General features: G+C 41.2%; 1 protein-coding gene across 1 annotated transcript in view; it reads left to right on the forward strand.

Annotated features, from left to right (window-relative positions):
• Positions 1-3,934: 3,934 nt before the first annotated feature.
• Positions 3,935-17,860, forward strand: part of IGFN1 (immunoglobulin like and fibronectin type III domain containing 1) — a gene marked incomplete at its 5' end in the record, with an annotated part of 39,169 nt that continues 25,243 nt past the window's right edge. Inside the window, 7 exons of the mRNA XM_081949177.1 lie at positions 3,935-4,084; positions 7,525-7,588; positions 12,266-12,388; positions 12,746-12,885; positions 13,080-13,179; positions 15,617-15,828; positions 17,013-17,129. Of these exons, the coding sequence (XP_081805303.1) occupies positions 3,935-4,084; positions 7,525-7,588; positions 12,266-12,388; positions 12,746-12,885; positions 13,080-13,179; positions 15,617-15,828; positions 17,013-17,129 (906 nt within the window). The remainder of the gene's footprint in view (positions 4,085-7,524; positions 7,589-12,265; positions 12,389-12,745; positions 12,886-13,079; positions 13,180-15,616; positions 15,829-17,012; positions 17,130-17,860) is intronic.

A 17,860-nucleotide genomic window follows, 5' to 3' on the forward strand; every position in this document is an offset into this window, starting at 1 on the left:
ACAGTGACTGCATTTTACAGTGCATGAAGTCACTTGCTCAAATTCTAGTGAATGCAAGGATACTTACATTTTGTGAGTTGATATGAAGTCTAAAAGAGCAACAAAACTGACAAGACCATCCCTTCTTCCCAAATGGGGAAAACAGTGATTTTATCCATATCTATATATTGTTACGTTTGCTTGTATTATTATTTTGTTAACATATATGCCAGACATATTACACACAAAACATTTGGAATATGCAATGTTAATTTTACCTGGAGCAAGAAGGCATCTGATCGGGATTATTAACCATATAAGGCTATGTGAACATTTTTTCTTAATGTTTTCACTTCTTCTTGCAAGGGCCTTTCAGAGGCATCAAAGCAACCTCAGGGACAAACAAAGATGTTTAAGGCAGAAGTTTAAAAATCAGGTTTAAAAGCATGCTTTATTTCTTTTAAATTAGGCATTAGGCATCAATGCTGACCAGTCCTTTAAATCAAATTTAACTGCGGGAAAGGAAGAAGCTAATTTAAAACCTGGAAGCTGCCTATATTGCTTTCTATATTTGTGAAGTTAGATTTTAATCCCTGCTGCATGTTGACCAACAGGCAGACAAATACAGAAACTACTTAAGCTACATAGGGATATTGGAATGTCAACAGTGGTTGCTGGGAGAAAAGACTTACAGCGGAAAAGGCATGCTAAACTTTTAGAACCCTTTAAATAAATATGTCTTGCCTCTGGTCTATAAGCTGCAAGTTGGCCACCTGTTTTTCAAAGTGTGCTGAATACTTCATAATCAATGTCAAGAGCATTTTCACAGTTATTTAAAAGTTACGTGCCAAGGTTTTAGTTAACACACGTAACACACGTTTTGCTGACTGCATACAGAATACAACATTATTTAGCATTGCAACCTGTGGCCATAGAATGAAATTCAGATCTACATCTTTCAAAGATTCCCATTCTTCCCTATGAAACTAGACAAACTCACTTGAATACAAAATTGTATTCATAATTAATTCCTTTCCCTGAATATTTGAACAAGATTGATTCATATGTATATTATATGAATTGGTAAAGTGTATACCAATTACTACTATATAAAGCTGGAAAATAAATTGCAGATGCATGTGCACACATACACACACCCACACACAATTATTTAATCAAGTAACAGCCATGGTTTGACCAAATAACTCTGGTTTATCACATAGTATCTAGGGCTGGAAGAGAGGTCTTCTAGTCCAACCCCCTGCCCATGGCAAGAGAATTTATATTATCCCAGACAAGTGGTTGTCTAATATTTTCATGAAAACCTCCAGTGATGGCACCTACAATTTCAGAAGGCAAGATGTTCCATTGGTTGATTGTTCTCACTGTCAGGAAGTTTCTCCTTGGTTTCAGATTTCATCTCTCTTTAATGAGCTTCCACCCATTGCTTCACCCGTTGATGCAGCCTAGGAGTATATTGGCTTTTTTAAAGCAGCTGCAGCACACTGCTGGCTCATGCTTAAATGGTAGTCCTCTCGGAGACCTAGATCCCTCTTGTAGTTACTACAGTTGAGTCAAATACAGCGTATTCTACATCTGTTCATTTGGTTTTTCCTGCCTAGATATGCTATTTTTCTCACCACTGCATCTTCTTAGCCAGGGCCAAATTCTCAAGTCTGTCAAGATCCTTCTGAATCTTGAGTCTATGACACCTTATCAGACCTTTGAAAGACAAACGAATACTGACATAATGATTATGCATTAAATGGCTGCTCTATTAAATCTTTTTTTCAAAAGAAGATATATGTATTTCTCTGGCACATTCAAGCCTTACATTGTCAGATGAATGACTCCGTTTTGATAGTGTATCAAAAGATATCATTTGAAATAATTCTGGAAATAGTTCTCAAATCCTACAAAGAGATTCATAAGAATGTGGTAACATAGATCTTGCAGTGATTTGGAGCTGCCAAGGAAGTGATCACACTTAAACTAAAAGCACATAGAATAGAAATTGTTCCACTGATTAATTGTTCTAACTGTCAAAAAATTTCTCCTTAGTTCTAGTTTGCTTCTCTCCTTGATTAGTTTCCACCCATTGCTTCTTGTCCTGCCCTCAAGTGCTTTGGAGAAGCACCTGTTTGATTCCCTCTTCTTTGTGGCAGCCCCTGAGATATTGGAACAGTGCTATCATGACACCCCTAGTCCTTCTTGCAGAATGTTGAATTTGTTAATTTTAGCATGTCTTCTAAAGCTTAGTTGTATTCTGTAATATTTGTGTCAGAATCGTCTAGACAACCCATTAACAGTGCAACAACCTCTGATCACTTAACAGAATAACAGTTGGAAGGGATCTTGGAGATCTTCTAGTTCAACCACCCACTCAAATAGGAGACCCTACACCATTCCAAATGTCTCCAATTTCATCTTAAAAACTCTTCTTAAAAATGTTGCACCCACAACTTTTCTCTGTGGCAGCCCCTCAAATATTGGAAGTCTGTTATCATGTCACCCCCATTCTTTTAGACTAAATGTACCCAGTTCCTGAAATTGTTCATCATATGTTTTAGTTCCCGTCCCCATAATCATCTCTGCACCCTTTCTAGAGTTTCAACATTTATTTTGTATCATGGTGACCAAAATACAAATAGTTGATGGATAATACTCAAAATACTTGATAGACATCTACAGAACAAAGCTTGCAGTGTACAATAATTACTATTCCAGGAGAGAAGAGATACAGAATAGTTGTATGACTCAGCTTTAATCTCAATATTCCCTCAACATTGCATAAGCTTCAGGAGATTGTCCACCTACCCACAGACATTTCTAAATTCTGCATATTAGAATCCATTCAGCTGCCATGGTGTTTATTGTATGCTAATCACCACGGTACAAATATGTATTTAGAATTTGCAAAAAGGATTTGGAGAACCTGAAACTGTTAAACATCCAGTTCTGCCCTGCTTGAGTAACCTAGAAATATCCTTGATATCTTGATCACATCATGATTCCCAAACTCTGAGAGTTGGTGTTAGGAAAAAGTAGAGAATGTAGAGCATCTGACCTCTTCCAAAGAGCACTGCAAAGTTAATCCTAACGTGACTGAAAGACAACAAGACTATTCTGTGGCAGTTGCTTTCCCTGATCCATTTTTATTAACCCTGGCGAAATGTGTTTGGTCATATGAAAAAAAATAGGCTGACATTCACAACTGTTTTAAGCAGGTAGGATCACAGCAGAAATAGATGGAGCTCAGAGGAAATAAAAGTTGGATCTAGGCCCAGAAGTAAAATTGGCACTGCACTTATATATATATATATATATATATATATATATATATATATATATATATATATATATATATATATATATATATATATATATATATATATATATATATATATATATATATATATATATATATATATATATATATATATATATATATATATATATATATATATATATTTATTTTATTTCGCCAAACATGAATTAGAAAACAGATATAAGTATAGACATAATTATGAATACATGAAAGGAATGCATAATCACGTCTCTACTTATATCTGCTATCCAATTCATGCTTGACGGGATAAAATAAATATAAATAAATAAATACATGCAGTGCAGTGCAGTAGTGAGCCAATTTTACTTTTGGGCCTAGATCCAGTTTTTATTTCCTCTGAGCTCCATCTATTTCTCCTACCTGCTTAAAGCAGTTGTGAATTTCAGCTTATTTCTTTCATAGAACCAAACACATTTTGCCAGGGTTTCTTTTTTGTCTTTGGAATGACTAAGCAGCTAGTTTCAGATGTACTGTATATGTGCATTTGTATTGAAGGGATAATAACAGAGATTTCAAGCTGTGCCCCAGATGAGATTCAGGATGTTCACTTGAGGACAGTTAAGGAACAAATACATACAACATTGCTTTCAGAATTTCAGTACCTGGATGGGTGATCTAATACATAACTGCTTTCAAAAGTGCCAGTCAAAGGATCCTGAAAAGCATAAGAAAAGTAAAACAGGTTCCTTTAATTACTGGTTAAAGAAAGAAAACAGAGACAAGGATTTAACAGACAAGACTCATCTCCAAAGGGATGTAAGAACTGTTCTTTCCCAAATTATTTAGGAGTGTCATCGAGAAGGTTGAATTTGTGAATAGTTCAACTTATTCCACATGGTAAAAAGAAAAGCCAACAACAAAGTAATCCATATGTATTTCCAAACTCAATTAATTGCCTTAAAGCTTGCAATTATAATTGGTGGAAAGTGATGAACCATAAAGAAATAATAATGGTTTATTTGGCTCTGACAAAAATGGAGCTTTTCTTAAAAAAATTTTTTTACATTTAAATATACATTTAAATACCAAAGGGAAAAAAGGAAAGGAAAATGGAGCTTGATCAAGTTGGATACCTCAGTAACAATATTGGTCCCAGTACATAGCTATGAAATATTCAATTTTTTGTTGAAACGTGTCAAAAATAATATTACCTGTGTCTTGAATTGTTTTAATTCTTTTATATATGAGAATTAGCTTAATAATAGCAAAATGACTTTATTACCATCAATATTGCTTTACCAATAACACCTAGCATTATGAGATTTATATTTAAAATTTGTATATATTTTTTCTCATTGACATCACTGCTTCCTTTTTCACTAGTATATTTGTATTCATCAACCAGCTTAGGAAACACTCCATAGTTTTAACTATCTATACTCCACAGAACTTTGTACTTTAATACATTTTTTTGTCTCCAAAATGCTGATATTTCTAGGCAAACAAATATAGTTACTGATTTTGAACTGTCTCTAGCACCACCTAGTGTCTTCATTTGATAGATATTCCCAATTCTTTTGTCATTTCAGTTCAAATCTATCCAAAATCACAGATATAAAAAACTAAAATTTTCTGGCTTATTAAAATATGCTAATAGACGAAATCCACGAGGTAGCATGAAAACAGTTTCTCCATTTATGAGCAGCATTTTTGCAAATCCAACTTCCTATCTCAGTGCACAGGGAACAGAGGCGATATTCAGCAGGTTCTGACCAGTTCTGGAGAACTGGTAACGGAAATTTTGAGTGATTCAGAGAATCAGTAAATATCACCTGCCCCCATCTATTCTCTGCCTCCTGAGTCCCAGCTGATTGGGAGGAAATGGGGATTTTACAGTAACCTTCCCCTGGAGTGGGGAGGAAATGGAGATTTTACAGTATCCTTTCCCTGCCGCACCCACCAAGCCATGCCCACAGAATTGATAGTAAAAATTTTTGAATCCCACCACTGACGGGGAACTGTACCGTCAATAACATTAACCCCCCCCCCAAAAGACAATATGAATCATTAGCCCAGACTGGTGTTAAAACAATATGGACCTAGTGAATGCCTCACTGAGCGAGGGGTCTCTCCCGGCCGCCTTGAAAGAGGCGGTGGTGAGACCCTTGCTCAAGAAGCCTTCCCTGGATCCTTTGGAGCTGGCCAATTATCGTCCTGTCTCCAACCTTCCCTTTTTGGCGAAGGTTGTAGAGAGTGTGGTGGCCTACCAGTTTCCACGGCATCTGGAGGAAAATGATTATCTAGACCCGCGCCAGTCCGGCTTCCGCCCCGGTCACAGCACGGAGACGGCCTTGGTCGCGTTGGTGGATGATCTCTGGAGGGCCAGAGATAGAGGTTGTTCCTCTATCCTGGTCCTATTAGACCTCTCGGCGGCTTTTGATACCATCGACCATGGTATCCTGCTGCGCCGGCTGGAGGGGTTGGGGGTCCGGGGCACCGTTTTGCGGTGGTTCGGCTCCTACCTTTCTGGCCGGACACAGCGTGTGTTGGCAGGGGAGGAGAGGTCGACCCTACGCCCCCTTACTTGTGGGGTGCACCAGGGGTCGGTCCTCTCGCCACTCCTGTTCAACACATATATGAAGCCGCTGGGTGAGATCATCCGTGGTTTCGGGGTGGGATACCATCTGTACGCTGATGATACTCAGCTGTACTTTTCCACCCCGAACCACCCCAACGAGGCCATCGAAGTGATGTCCCGGTGTGTGGAAGCCGTACGGATCTGGATGGATGACAACCGACTCAAACTCAACCCCTCCAAGACGGAGTGGCTGTGGGTACCGGCTCCCCGGTTCAGCCAATTAATTCCATCATTGGCCATCAGGGGCATTCAACTTGCCCCCGTGGAGCGGGCGCGCAATTTGGGCGTCCTCCTGGATGCCCGGCTGTCCATGGATGACCATGTGACAGCCGTGGCAAGGGGGGCGTTCCACCAGGTTCGCCTGGTGCGCCAATTGCGCCCCCTACTGGACCGGGACGCCTTACGCACAGTCACTCATGCGCTGGTGACGTCTCGCTTGGACTACTGTAACGCTCTCTACATGGGGCTTCCCTTGAAATGCACCCGGAGGCTACAGTTGGTCCAGAACGCAGCCGCGCGGGTAATTATGGGGAGTACTAGGTACTCCCATGTGACACCATTCCTGCGCGAGCTGCACTGGCTTCCTGTGGTCTATCGGGTGCGTTTCAAGGTTTTGATAACAATCTTTAAAGCGCTCCATGGCTTAGGACCTAGTTACTTGCGGGATCGTATTCTGCCCCATACATCCCTGCGACCAATCCGCTCGCACAGAGAGGGCCTCCTCCAGGTGCCGTCCACCAGACAGTGTCGAGGGGCGGCGCCTAGGAGTAGAGCCTTCTCCGTGGCGGGCCCAGCCCTGTGGAATGACCTCCCCCCGGATATTAGGAATACCTCTGACCTCCGCTCCTTTCGTGTAAAGCTCAAGACCCACCTTTTTCAAGTTGCTGGCCTGGCTCAACTTTGATCCAACTATATCGCTCCTGACGGGTTTTTTATTTGGGGTATTTTAATTGCATTCAATTTATTTAGGGGTTTTTAAACATTGTGTTTTTACTTGTTTTTATCTATCAGTTCACCTCCTCCTTGTATATGTCGTATATATGTCTTGGTATATGTTTTGTTATATGTATGTCGATATATTTATTTCCTATGTTTTGTTGTACGCCGCCCCGAGTCCTTCGGGAGAGGGTGCGGCTAAGAAATAAATATTTATTATTATTATTATTATTATTATTATTATTAATATAAGAAAAGAATTGAACATCATAAAGCAATTGCTCTCAAAATTAAGAGAGGAGATTCGTACGGGTGAAATTTATTTCTAGTACATTCAGAACTGTATCTTTAGAGTTTTTGAATTTTGTAAGTTGAGCAATTTCCAGATGTGTGAACTTTGATAATTAAAATTATCACTTAGCACAGCACTGCTAAGAATTTTAAAAGCTTAAGTACGTAGCTCTGAAAAATTATGGATAGGATGTTATAAGCATTTTTTTGTTTATGCTGTATGATTCTCTCTCGCACACGCTCTCTCTCTATTTCTCTCTCTCTCTCTCTCCCCTCCCCCTTCCTCTCTCTCTCCCTCTCTTTTCTATCTCAGGATATCTTTTAAAACTGTTTCTTCTAAATGTTGATAGTTTGATATTTCCACTAATAACAATGAGACATTGATTTGCAGGTTGATTTCACCAAATTGCTGAATTCCAGTTGTCAACAGAAAACAATGGCAAGTTGGAGAGGAGGTAAGGTCATCACTAGAAGCATAGTTCTTCTAGGAAAAGATTTATTAGAGCCGAGAGAGTTCACTGTGCCGCAGACATCCGGGTGTGAGTCCCTTGTCGTGAGATGGGGCCCAGGGAGACAGTTGGGCCTGCTGATAGTATACCTGGCTCCTTGCTATACATCAGCGGCCGTGCCTGAACTCCTCGAGCTGATCGCATCGGTGGCGGTTGAGACCCCCAAACTTTTAGTGATGGGGGACTTCAACCTGCCGTCGATGGGAGAAGCGCCCGAGGTGGTTTGGGAGTTCATGGCTTCCATGACAGCCATGGACCTGACTCAATTAATTCAGGGCCCCATGCACGAGGGAGGCCACACGCTGGATCTCGTTTTTGTCTCTGGCCAGTGGATGAGTGATCTGGGAATAGGGGATTTAGCTATCACTCCCCTGTCATGGTCAGATCACTCACTTATCCGACTTGACTTCCCTGGTGCTACCCCCAACTGCGGGGAGGCGGAACCGGAAGGCATTAGATAGTTCCACCCCAGGTGCCTGATGGAACCGGATAAGTTCTAGACGGAGCTTGGGCCACCTCCTGTAGACCTGACCCGCCCCCGGATAGAGGACCTGGTAGCCGCATGGAATAGTGCGACTGCCGGGGCCCTAGACCGGGTGGCGCCTTTGCGGCCTCTCCTGCGCCAACGAACCACCCTGGCCCCTTGGTTTACCGAAGAGCTAAGGGTGATGAAACACCACAAGAGACGCCTAGAGAGTCGTTGGAGATCCTCCCGCTCTGAACTTGACCGAGCACAGGTACGAACCTACTTAAGGACATACCTTGTGGCATTAAGAGCGGCCAAACGTCGACATTGTGCCGCTCTTATTGCGTCCGCAGATAACCGCCCTGCCGCCCTGTTCCGGCTGACCCGCTCCCTTCTGACACAGAGGCCGCGGGAAGCCCCTCTACAGGGCAGGGCAGAGGAATTTGGGAAATATCTGCAGGATAAAATCGCTCAAATCCGGAGGGAATGGGTCCCTTTCAGTGGGCTAGGGGAGACGCCCGAGGCGAGTCTTGAGAGACCACTCTGGGAGGAGTTTGACTCGGTTGCCATCGAGGATTTGGACAGGTTACGTGGGCGACTGCGACCTACCACATGTTTATTGGACCTGTGTCCCTCCTGGTTTGTACTGGCATCCTGGGAGGTTACACGTGACTGGCTCCTGGGACTAGTGAATGCTTCGTTGGGTGAGGGTTCTCTTCCAGCCGCCTTGAAAGAGGCGGTTGTGAGACCCTTACTCAAGAAGCCTTCCCTGGACCCAACGGAGCTAGCCAATTATCGTCCTGTCTCCAACCTTCCCTTTTTAGCGAAGGTTGTAGAGAGTGTGGTGGCCCAACAGTTCCCACGTCACCTGGAGGAAAATGATTATCTAGACCCGCGCCAGTCCGGCTTCCGACCCGGGCACAGCACAGAGACGGCCTTGGTCGCGTTGGTTGATGATCTCTGGAGGGCCAGAGATAGGGGTTGTTCCTCTATCCTGGTCCTATTAGATCTCTCAGCGGCTTTTGATACCATCGACCATGGTATCCTTTTGCACCGGCTGGAGGGGCTAGGGGTTAGGGGCACCGTTTTATGGTGGTTCGGCTCCTACCTCTCCGGCCGGACGCAACGTGTGTTGGCAGGGGAGCAGAGGTCGACCCTGAGCCCCCTCACTTGTGGGGTGCCACAGGGGTCGGTCCTCTTGCCTCTCCTGTTCAACACATATATGAAGCCGCTGGGCGAGATCATTCGTGGTTTTTGGGGTGGGATATCATCTGTACGCTGACGATACGCAGCTGTACATTTCCACCCCGAACCACCCCAACAAGGCCGTCGAAATGATGTCCCGGTGTTTGGAAGCCGTACGGGTCTGGATGGGTGACAACAGACTCAAACTCAACCCCTCCAAGACGGAGTGGCTGTGGCTTCCGGCCCCCCGGTTCAACCAGTTGCTTCCATCTCTGGCCATCGGGGGCGAGCAACTGGCCCCCATGGAGCGGGCGCGCAATTTGGGTGTCCTCCTGGATTCCCGGCTGTCCATGGATGACCATGCAACAGCCGTGGCAAGGGGGGCGTCTGGTGCGCCAATTGCACCCCCTATTGGACCGGGATGCCTTACGCACAGTCACCCATGCGCTGGTGACGTCTCGCCTAGACTACTGCAATGCTCTCTACATGGGGCTTCCCTTGAGATGCACTCAAAGACTACAGTTGGTCCAGAATGCGGCCGCGCAGGTGATTATAGGGAGTACTAGATACTCCCATGTAACACCTCTCCTGCGCGAGCTGCATTGGCTTCCTGTGGTCTATCGGGTGCATTTCAAGGTTTTGATTACCATCTTTAAAGCGCTCCATGGCACAGGACCTAGCTACCTGCGGGATCGCATCCTGCCCCATACATCCCTACGACCAATCCGCTCTCACAGAGAGGGACTTTTCCGGGTGCCGTCCACTAAACAATGCCAGAGGGCGACACCAAGGAGTAGGGCCTTCTCTGTGATGGGCCCAGCCCTTTGGAATGACCTCCCCCTTGACATTAGGATTACCTCCGATCTCCGCTCCTTCCGTTCAAAACTCAAGACCCACCTTTTTCAATTATCCGGCCTGGCTCAACCATAGTTCCATCTTATTCCTCCTGACAGTCTTTTTTAAATCAGTAATTTTAAACTGGGGTATTTTAATTTCTAATTTTATTATTATTATTTTATGTATTTAATGATTGTTACCTCCTCCGTGTATGTGTTTATGTATATATATGTGTGCTTTTTTACTGTACGCCACCCCGAGTCCCTTGTGGAGAGGGAGCGGCTAACAAATCAAATAAATTGAAATTGAAATTGAAATTATTCACTCAACATTATTTCCATGGCTTGGATGTACACATTTAAACTCCAGTTAATGTTTTTATCCGGTCTCATTCAATTTAAAGTAAATGGTTGGAATTCACATGCTTTGAAATATGTGATCTACCAAACAGAGCATTTTAAAAAAATAAGTCCCCTGAACTCTTGAAATTAAATATATAATCATAAATCATTTAATTTTTATACAATATGACAAAAATAGGTCTAATTTATTTGTTACTTTTGACACACTTTTGGTAGTTCAAGTAAAAGGAGTTCAAGTAAAAGGAGTTTTAAATTAATATTTCCCAATATAATGTCATAGTTTTGGAGTTCTGATAATTGAGAGGCAATTTGTGTAGAGGTAAACATTTGATTAAGCTCCAAAAAAAAAAAGCTTTGTGTGTGTTTGGAGTCAGAAAATGTTGAGTTCTAATCAGTGGTGGGATTCAAATAATTTAACAACTGGTTCTTTGCCTTAATGACCAGCTGGGTAGGTGGCACTCGGTGGTCATGTGACTGGGTGGGCGTGGCCAACTCAACGTCACTTACATCGATGGGCGCTTTGCATTAGCTGTTACAATATAATAAGGGTTAACCGGAGAGGCAGTTTCAGTAAGCAGGGCAATTAGGCTAGGAACAATATCAAAATATTTTGTCAGCCTCTGCTTCGCTATTTGCTTTTGGCTGCCATTGAAACAGGGAGGGGGAGCTTGGTATTTGGGAGGGGAAGTTTTAATACAGGAGAGATTGTAAAAAGGGAGTTTTGTTCTCACCATCTACTGCACATGCTGGAGACTGGTGTTTGGTGTTGGTCAAGACTAACCATCCTGCATGCCAACCTGATGATGCTCCTTGAAGATGAAACTTACATGACACCTGAGGGATTTGTGGATTGGACAGTGGGATGAGGGTTACCGGGGGAGGGGGTTGGTCACATATTCATATGTATGATTTTGCGCGCTTTTGCCTCAGATCTTGCTTTGCTTAGCTGCTATCTTTTTATAACCAGTAAAAGTACTCTTAATTCTGCAAATTGGAGTTAAGTGGTTTCTTTCTTGGTTGCTGAGGGAGGCATGATTGACATATTTCCTGCCTGCCTTCCTTACAGCATTAGCGCTGTAAAGTGAAAAAAAACAAAACCAAAATGAGATTTCTTCCAACAATCAGTTCTCCGAACTGCTTAGAAAGTTAATAACTGGTTCTCCCAAATAGGTGTGAACTGGCTGAATCCCACCGCTGGTTCTAATGGTAGAAGTGAAAAGAATAGGAGAGGTAATGGCAACAGAGTACTAAAACTGAAAATTTAGGAAAATGTCATGCTTTCAATTACAATCTGGGATTCTACATCAGTTACTGCAACAAAACATAGTGGAAGAGCCAGTTGGTCTGCTGATTAAGACCCCAGTCTAGAAGCCAGGAGATCATGAGTTTAAGTCCTGCCATAGCCATGAAAGATAGATGGGTGATTTTGGGCCAACCGCTCTTTTTTAGCCCAACCCACCTCACAGAGTTGTTGTGAAAATAGGAGGAAGTAGTATGTTGGATATGTTTGCTGTCTTGAGTTATTTGTAAAAATAATAAAGATGGGATATAAATAAATAAAAAAGTATTAATGCAGTCTCATATCCCTATTGTGTTAAAATGGTCTAATTAGTTTTGTATAAAAAATTTTTTAAATCCAGTACAGAATATAATTTATGTACTATGTTATTTCTTTAATGCCAAGCCATTTTGCAATCTTGTAGAAATAGATACCTGGATATTTGATTTGCAATCAACTTTTGATTTTTTAATTTGACCTTTATTACTTTTCAGTTAAATCTTTGAATAAATCTGCCCTCCCTGGGGTGGCCATTACACAGCTTGTAGAAGATATTCCTAGAGGGTACAGCACTCCTGATTTTGAGCGGAAACCAATCACTGTAACATTACAGGAAGGTGAGATTTCTTAAGGATTTGTTAGCTCAATTCTTAAGTTTCTAACTGAATAGCAATTCTTTTAAGCAATTTATTTTAATCAGTGGAAAAACCCCTGGTAAATGCTAACTGCTTTGATTTGTCCCTGATACCTGATTTAAAGCATGGGGATCTTAAATGCTAGAAATGATTTTTGTCCTTAAGCTATATCCTTTGCTATGCTTTTTCGCCATTCCGTTCTGATTTATTTTTAATATGCACAAAGGGCTTTTAGAACTCAAAACCCATGCTCCATAGGGATTTTTTAAAAAAATAGTTTAGATTTCTACTTCCCACTGAAAAGCAGCTTACATGTTTTTTTTGTTTCTTCTTTGTCAGGTAAAAATGCCATTTTCAGAGCTGTGGTCAAAGGTGAACCAAAACCAAAAGTTTTATGGAAGTGCAATAATAGGGAAATGGATGATACTCAGAAATACCAAACATCTTTTAATCCTGCCACAAATGAATTTATCCTGCAGGTAAGGTTTAGCATTTAATTTAAAAAATGGATGGATAGATGGATGGATGGACAGATAGATATACAGTAAATTTCCCAGGATTGGCAGTTCTACCTTTTTATTCAGGAAACAGAAGAGTGAGAAATATATTATACCTATCTAAGAAACTGTAATTGTATTCATTGCCCTGATTTCATTTTATTTTCCCTTTGAAGATAAATAAAATCACTTCAGATGATGCTGATTTGTACCGTTGTATTGCTGTGAATGAGTATGGGGAAGCGACCTGTACTGCCGGTCTCAAAATTATAGAGGGTAATTAAATCGTGTTAGCATGTGGCAATCTGCCTGAGCAATCTATCTGTGACATGCAATTTTGGGGCTGATATCAGGGGCGGAAAAAGTATGCATGTGTATTTGTGTAAAAAAAACCAAAGATGTGGTCGTGATCGTATGACCAGGCCTGCTCCTTTTTAAACATTGCCTAGCATCACATGATCCTATTCATAAACTAAAGTCACAATTTAACATCCTTGTAAGTTGTCTAAAAAAAGCTGTTTCCCATAAATGTTTAGATGCTTTAACATCAGTCATGTACGTTTGTCTCAATGAAGACTGTATAAGTGCTAACTATAATCACTATAAATTCTGCATGGCCTGATTTTGTTGTGAGTATTCCTACCATGGTATTGTTAATTAAGGATTCTCGTTCTGTCTCACCATCTCTTCCTTTTGTTTCATCTCTTATCAAAATGGATCACTAGACTTCAAGAAGAAAACACTGCTTCCTGTGATACAACAGGCAGGTGAGTAGCCATACCAGTGGTGAAATTCAATTTTTTTTACTACCAGTTCTGTGGGTGTGGCTTGGTGGTGGTGGTCCTGTGACTGAGTGGACATGGCCAACGTGATGTCACTTATGGTCATACCCACTCAGTCACATGCCCCCACCACCAGGCCACACCCACTGAATCCAGTAGGAAAAAATGTGTGTATGAGTCCATTCACATCAGAGCTATTGCTCCCTTTATGGTCCCCCCTGGCCCCCTCCCTCCCGGGGACTATCTCAAAGCGACAGGCTGCAGCAGCTCTGCTGTGAATAGAGAAAGAAACGTTTGGATTTTCTCTGCTGCATTTAACATTGAATTCTGTGGCAGAGACAATCCGGATGTTTATCCCTGTTTACAGCAGAGCTGCTGCTCTCTTTATGGTCCCCCCCCTGGCCCCCTCCCTCCCTGGGTCTACCTTAAAGGGACAGGCTACAGCAGCTCTGCTGTGAATGGAGGGAGAAACATTTGGATTGAGTGAATGGTTTGAGTGGCTGGAAGAAGTAAATGGCGACAGGGCAAGCAGGTGGGTGTGGGTGGGTGGGGCCACCAGGGATTTTTGTCACCGGTTCAGACAACTGATGCCAATCGTCCCTGCCAGTTTGGCTGAACCAGACTGAACTGGGAGGATTTCACCCCTGAGCCATACATGTTATTTTAAAAAAATCATAATAGTGGTAATCCAGAAAGTCAAACCCAGCTCTTCAGTGACTGCTTGACAATTTTGAATCATTTTAAAGATTTAGTAAGTTTTAAATTATGAGCTGTTATGTACCCTTAAAATATGATTTTGAACAAGCACCTTTTTTTTTACTTCATGCAAACAGCATGTCTCTGCTGTCCATTAAAGCAATCTAAGTTCTTGCAGATTTTCATGATAGCATTTTTCATGAAAAATTGCTGTTACTTTAAAAGAGTGGTAATACAACTCTTTAAGAAGCTGCTATTGATTTTAGACTAGTGGTGTTTTTTTTTTTAAAAAAATGGCAGCTTTAAGATCTGTGGATTTCAACTCCCAGAAGTTGAATACGCTAGCTGGGAAATTCTGGGAGTTGAAGTTCACACATCTTAAATTTGCCAAGTTTAAAAAATATATTTTAGATTCACATGGCGATATAAAGCACTTCTTCTAAATCATTTTTGAAGCTTACACATTTCCTGTGGTGTAAGCTCAGTTCTTACGATAGTGTTTAAAATCTTTTATAGATCTAAAGAAAGAGCTTCAGGACTTCAGAAAAACATTAAAGAAAAGGTGAGCTTTGCAACAATGGCTTATGTTAAATAGCTATATTTTCTTTTGTTATGTGTTGGCAATAATAATCATAATAGTAGATACAGTACTAATATTAATAGTAGCAATAATGGCAGACAGAAGTTCAGATTCCAGTAAACTAAATTGTTGTTTTGTTGTTCTGCTTCTCCTAGTAATAAAGAGCTGTCTTCAATAAAGGATTCTTCAGTAATATATCTTCTATATAATACATCTATCAACAATTGGACATAATCAACAATTATTTCCAGTTAACCTTTTCTCTTAAATATTGACTTTCTTTATGTCAGATGATTCTGTCCCACAAAATATACCTGCAAGGATATCTACATCTATTATCTATTTAAGCTGTGTATGGATAGATGTTCAATATTTTTGATGAGGTCTTCTTTATTTACAATACCAACCAATAGAAAACCCATCACCTGCCCAAGTTAGGTTTTCAGTACTGAGTTAGCTTCGCTTCTAACAATAAATTGTAAATGATATGTCTTAAACAGAAGATGACTGCTATTATAAACTGAACAGCATATCTTTTTGAAAAGTATATGAAATTTCACTAATGTAATGATAAAAAGTAGCCCTCCAAGCTTTTCCCTCATATGCTTCTTCCACAATTACATAACAAATTTTGGGTGTTTTGCAATTCATGTAGACTCTGGGTTTATCTTTTGGGAATTAACCTGTAGAACACCTTCAGCTGTTCCAAAGGAAAAAATGGACATGGAACAGATTGCACAAATATTGCTAAATGCAGAGAAGAAAGATTATGAGAAGATTTGCATGAAGTATGGAGTTGTTGATTTCCGCGGGATGCTGAGAAAACTTCAGGAAATGAAGAAGGCGAGAGAGGATAAACAGGATCAAGTAAGACCATCTTGCTTCATATCCTGTGGTTTGAGTAAATAAATATTCAATAAGTTGTCATTGACATGTGAATTAAAACATCAACAGGATGCAAACTTTCATTGCATTTTAAGGATGAAGTAACCACTAATCATTAAAAAGTATCCTGTTACAAGTCTTGAGACTATTTCCATGGTATATTCCACTGAGAAATAATTGTCTTATCACATGATGGCTAACTTTTTTGTCATTGCGTGCCAAAAATGCGTGTGCGTGCTATGCACTCATAATGCAATGGGTGTGTGACCTCCCATGCTCTCCCCACCCCCACGCATGTGTACATGACCCCCTGCATGCACCACCAGGCATGCATGCGCATGCAAACCCCCGTGTGCACACTGCCCCATGCATGCGCAGCAGAGGCCCAAAATCCAGCTGGCCACCAGGAGGCATGTGCGGTGGAGCTGAGCTGGGGTGATGGCTCACATGTCCTCAGAGAAGGCTCTACATGCCACTTGTGGCATGCGTGCCACAGGTTCACAATCACGGTCTTAGCATCTTCAAATGGAGTAAAAGATTGGTTTCTTTGACATGGCTCAGGACCTAGTTACTTGCGGGATCGTATCCTGCCCCATACATCCCTGCGACCAATTCGCTCGCACAGAGAGGGACTCCTCCAGGTGCCGTCCACCAGACAGTGCCGAGGGGCGGCGCCTAGGAGTAGAGCCTTCTCTGTGGCAGGCCCAGCCCTGTGGAATGACCTCCCTCCGGATATTAGGACTACCTCTGACCTCCGCTCCTTCCGTGTAAAGCTCAAGACCCACCTATTCCAAGTAGCTGGCCTGGCTCAACCATGATCTAACTATATCGCTCCTGACGGGTTTTTTTATTTGTGTAATTTAATTGTATTTATTTATTTAGGGTTTTTTAAATATTGTGATTTTAATTGTTTTTATCCATCAGCCCACCTCCTCCTTGTACACGTCTTAGTACACGTTTTTGTTATATGTATGTCTTGTCCAGATATGTATTTTATATGTTTTATTGTACACCGCCCCGAGTCCTTCGGGAGAGGGTGCGGCTAAGAAATAAATATTCATTCATTCATTCATTCAACAATTAATTTGTTTTATTTTGCTAGTGTGAATATTGTATATAAAATGTTACAATATCTTAAATGATTTACCTCTCTCTTGTTCTTACAGTATGTATACAGTATTGCAAATCTGAAGCATCTGAAAGTCAATAAAGAGCAAAGAAATGCTACATTTGACCTAGAGATGGAACTGAAAAACCCAGAAAGCAGAATTTGCCTCTACAAAGTAAGGAAGGAGAGTGATTTGGCTAACTCGACACGTGAACTTTACGAGAGAATGCCATGACTGAACTGGAGCTAAACAGCTGAGCAGATTAACACTTCATTCAACAGTAGCAATTTTATCTCAGAAATAACATTGCCAGTATGGTTTTTATATATAGACTTCCTTTGTGGTAGCATATAAACCACAAATATTAGGAGAACAGTTTAAAAAAACAAATAGAGGTGATAAGAAAAGAGATAAATGAACAGAGGAAAGAAGAAAGAAGAGAAAGAGGAAAGTAAAATAATCCAGGTTAGATGTTACAAAAAGAATATAATTCAGCAGAGCAGCAGTCCTTCCAAATGGTTGGATAATAGTCCTCATGGGTGCAATAGCAATCTGATTCTTGGGTCTTTTGAACTCTCATGCGTCCATTTCTTTTCAATAGCAGTCCTCCGTTCTTCTTAGCAATTTAAATTGACCACTATTCATCCCAAAAACAAGTTATTGTTTTACAAGGAAAATCCTACTGGTAGATTTGACCAGTTTAGATATGGCTAATAACAAATTAGTGCTTATTGTCAGTAATACACCTAGTAATACACCCAACAGAATCAAAACTCCAAGGCAGGCATATTCCTCAAAATATAGATTTATTAGGCATGTCATATTAACACATCTGGGGATGCCCAATTCTGAACCTCCCTTGGGTTTCCCCCTAGTTAAAAGTAAATTTTTCTTTCCCCTGCCCA

The sequence above is a fragment of the Natrix helvetica genome (assembly GCF_964273705.1).
Source record: "Natrix helvetica genome assembly, chromosome: 3".
In the NCBI taxonomy this organism is placed as follows: Eukaryota; Metazoa; Chordata; class Lepidosauria; order Squamata; family Natricidae; genus Natrix; species Natrix helvetica.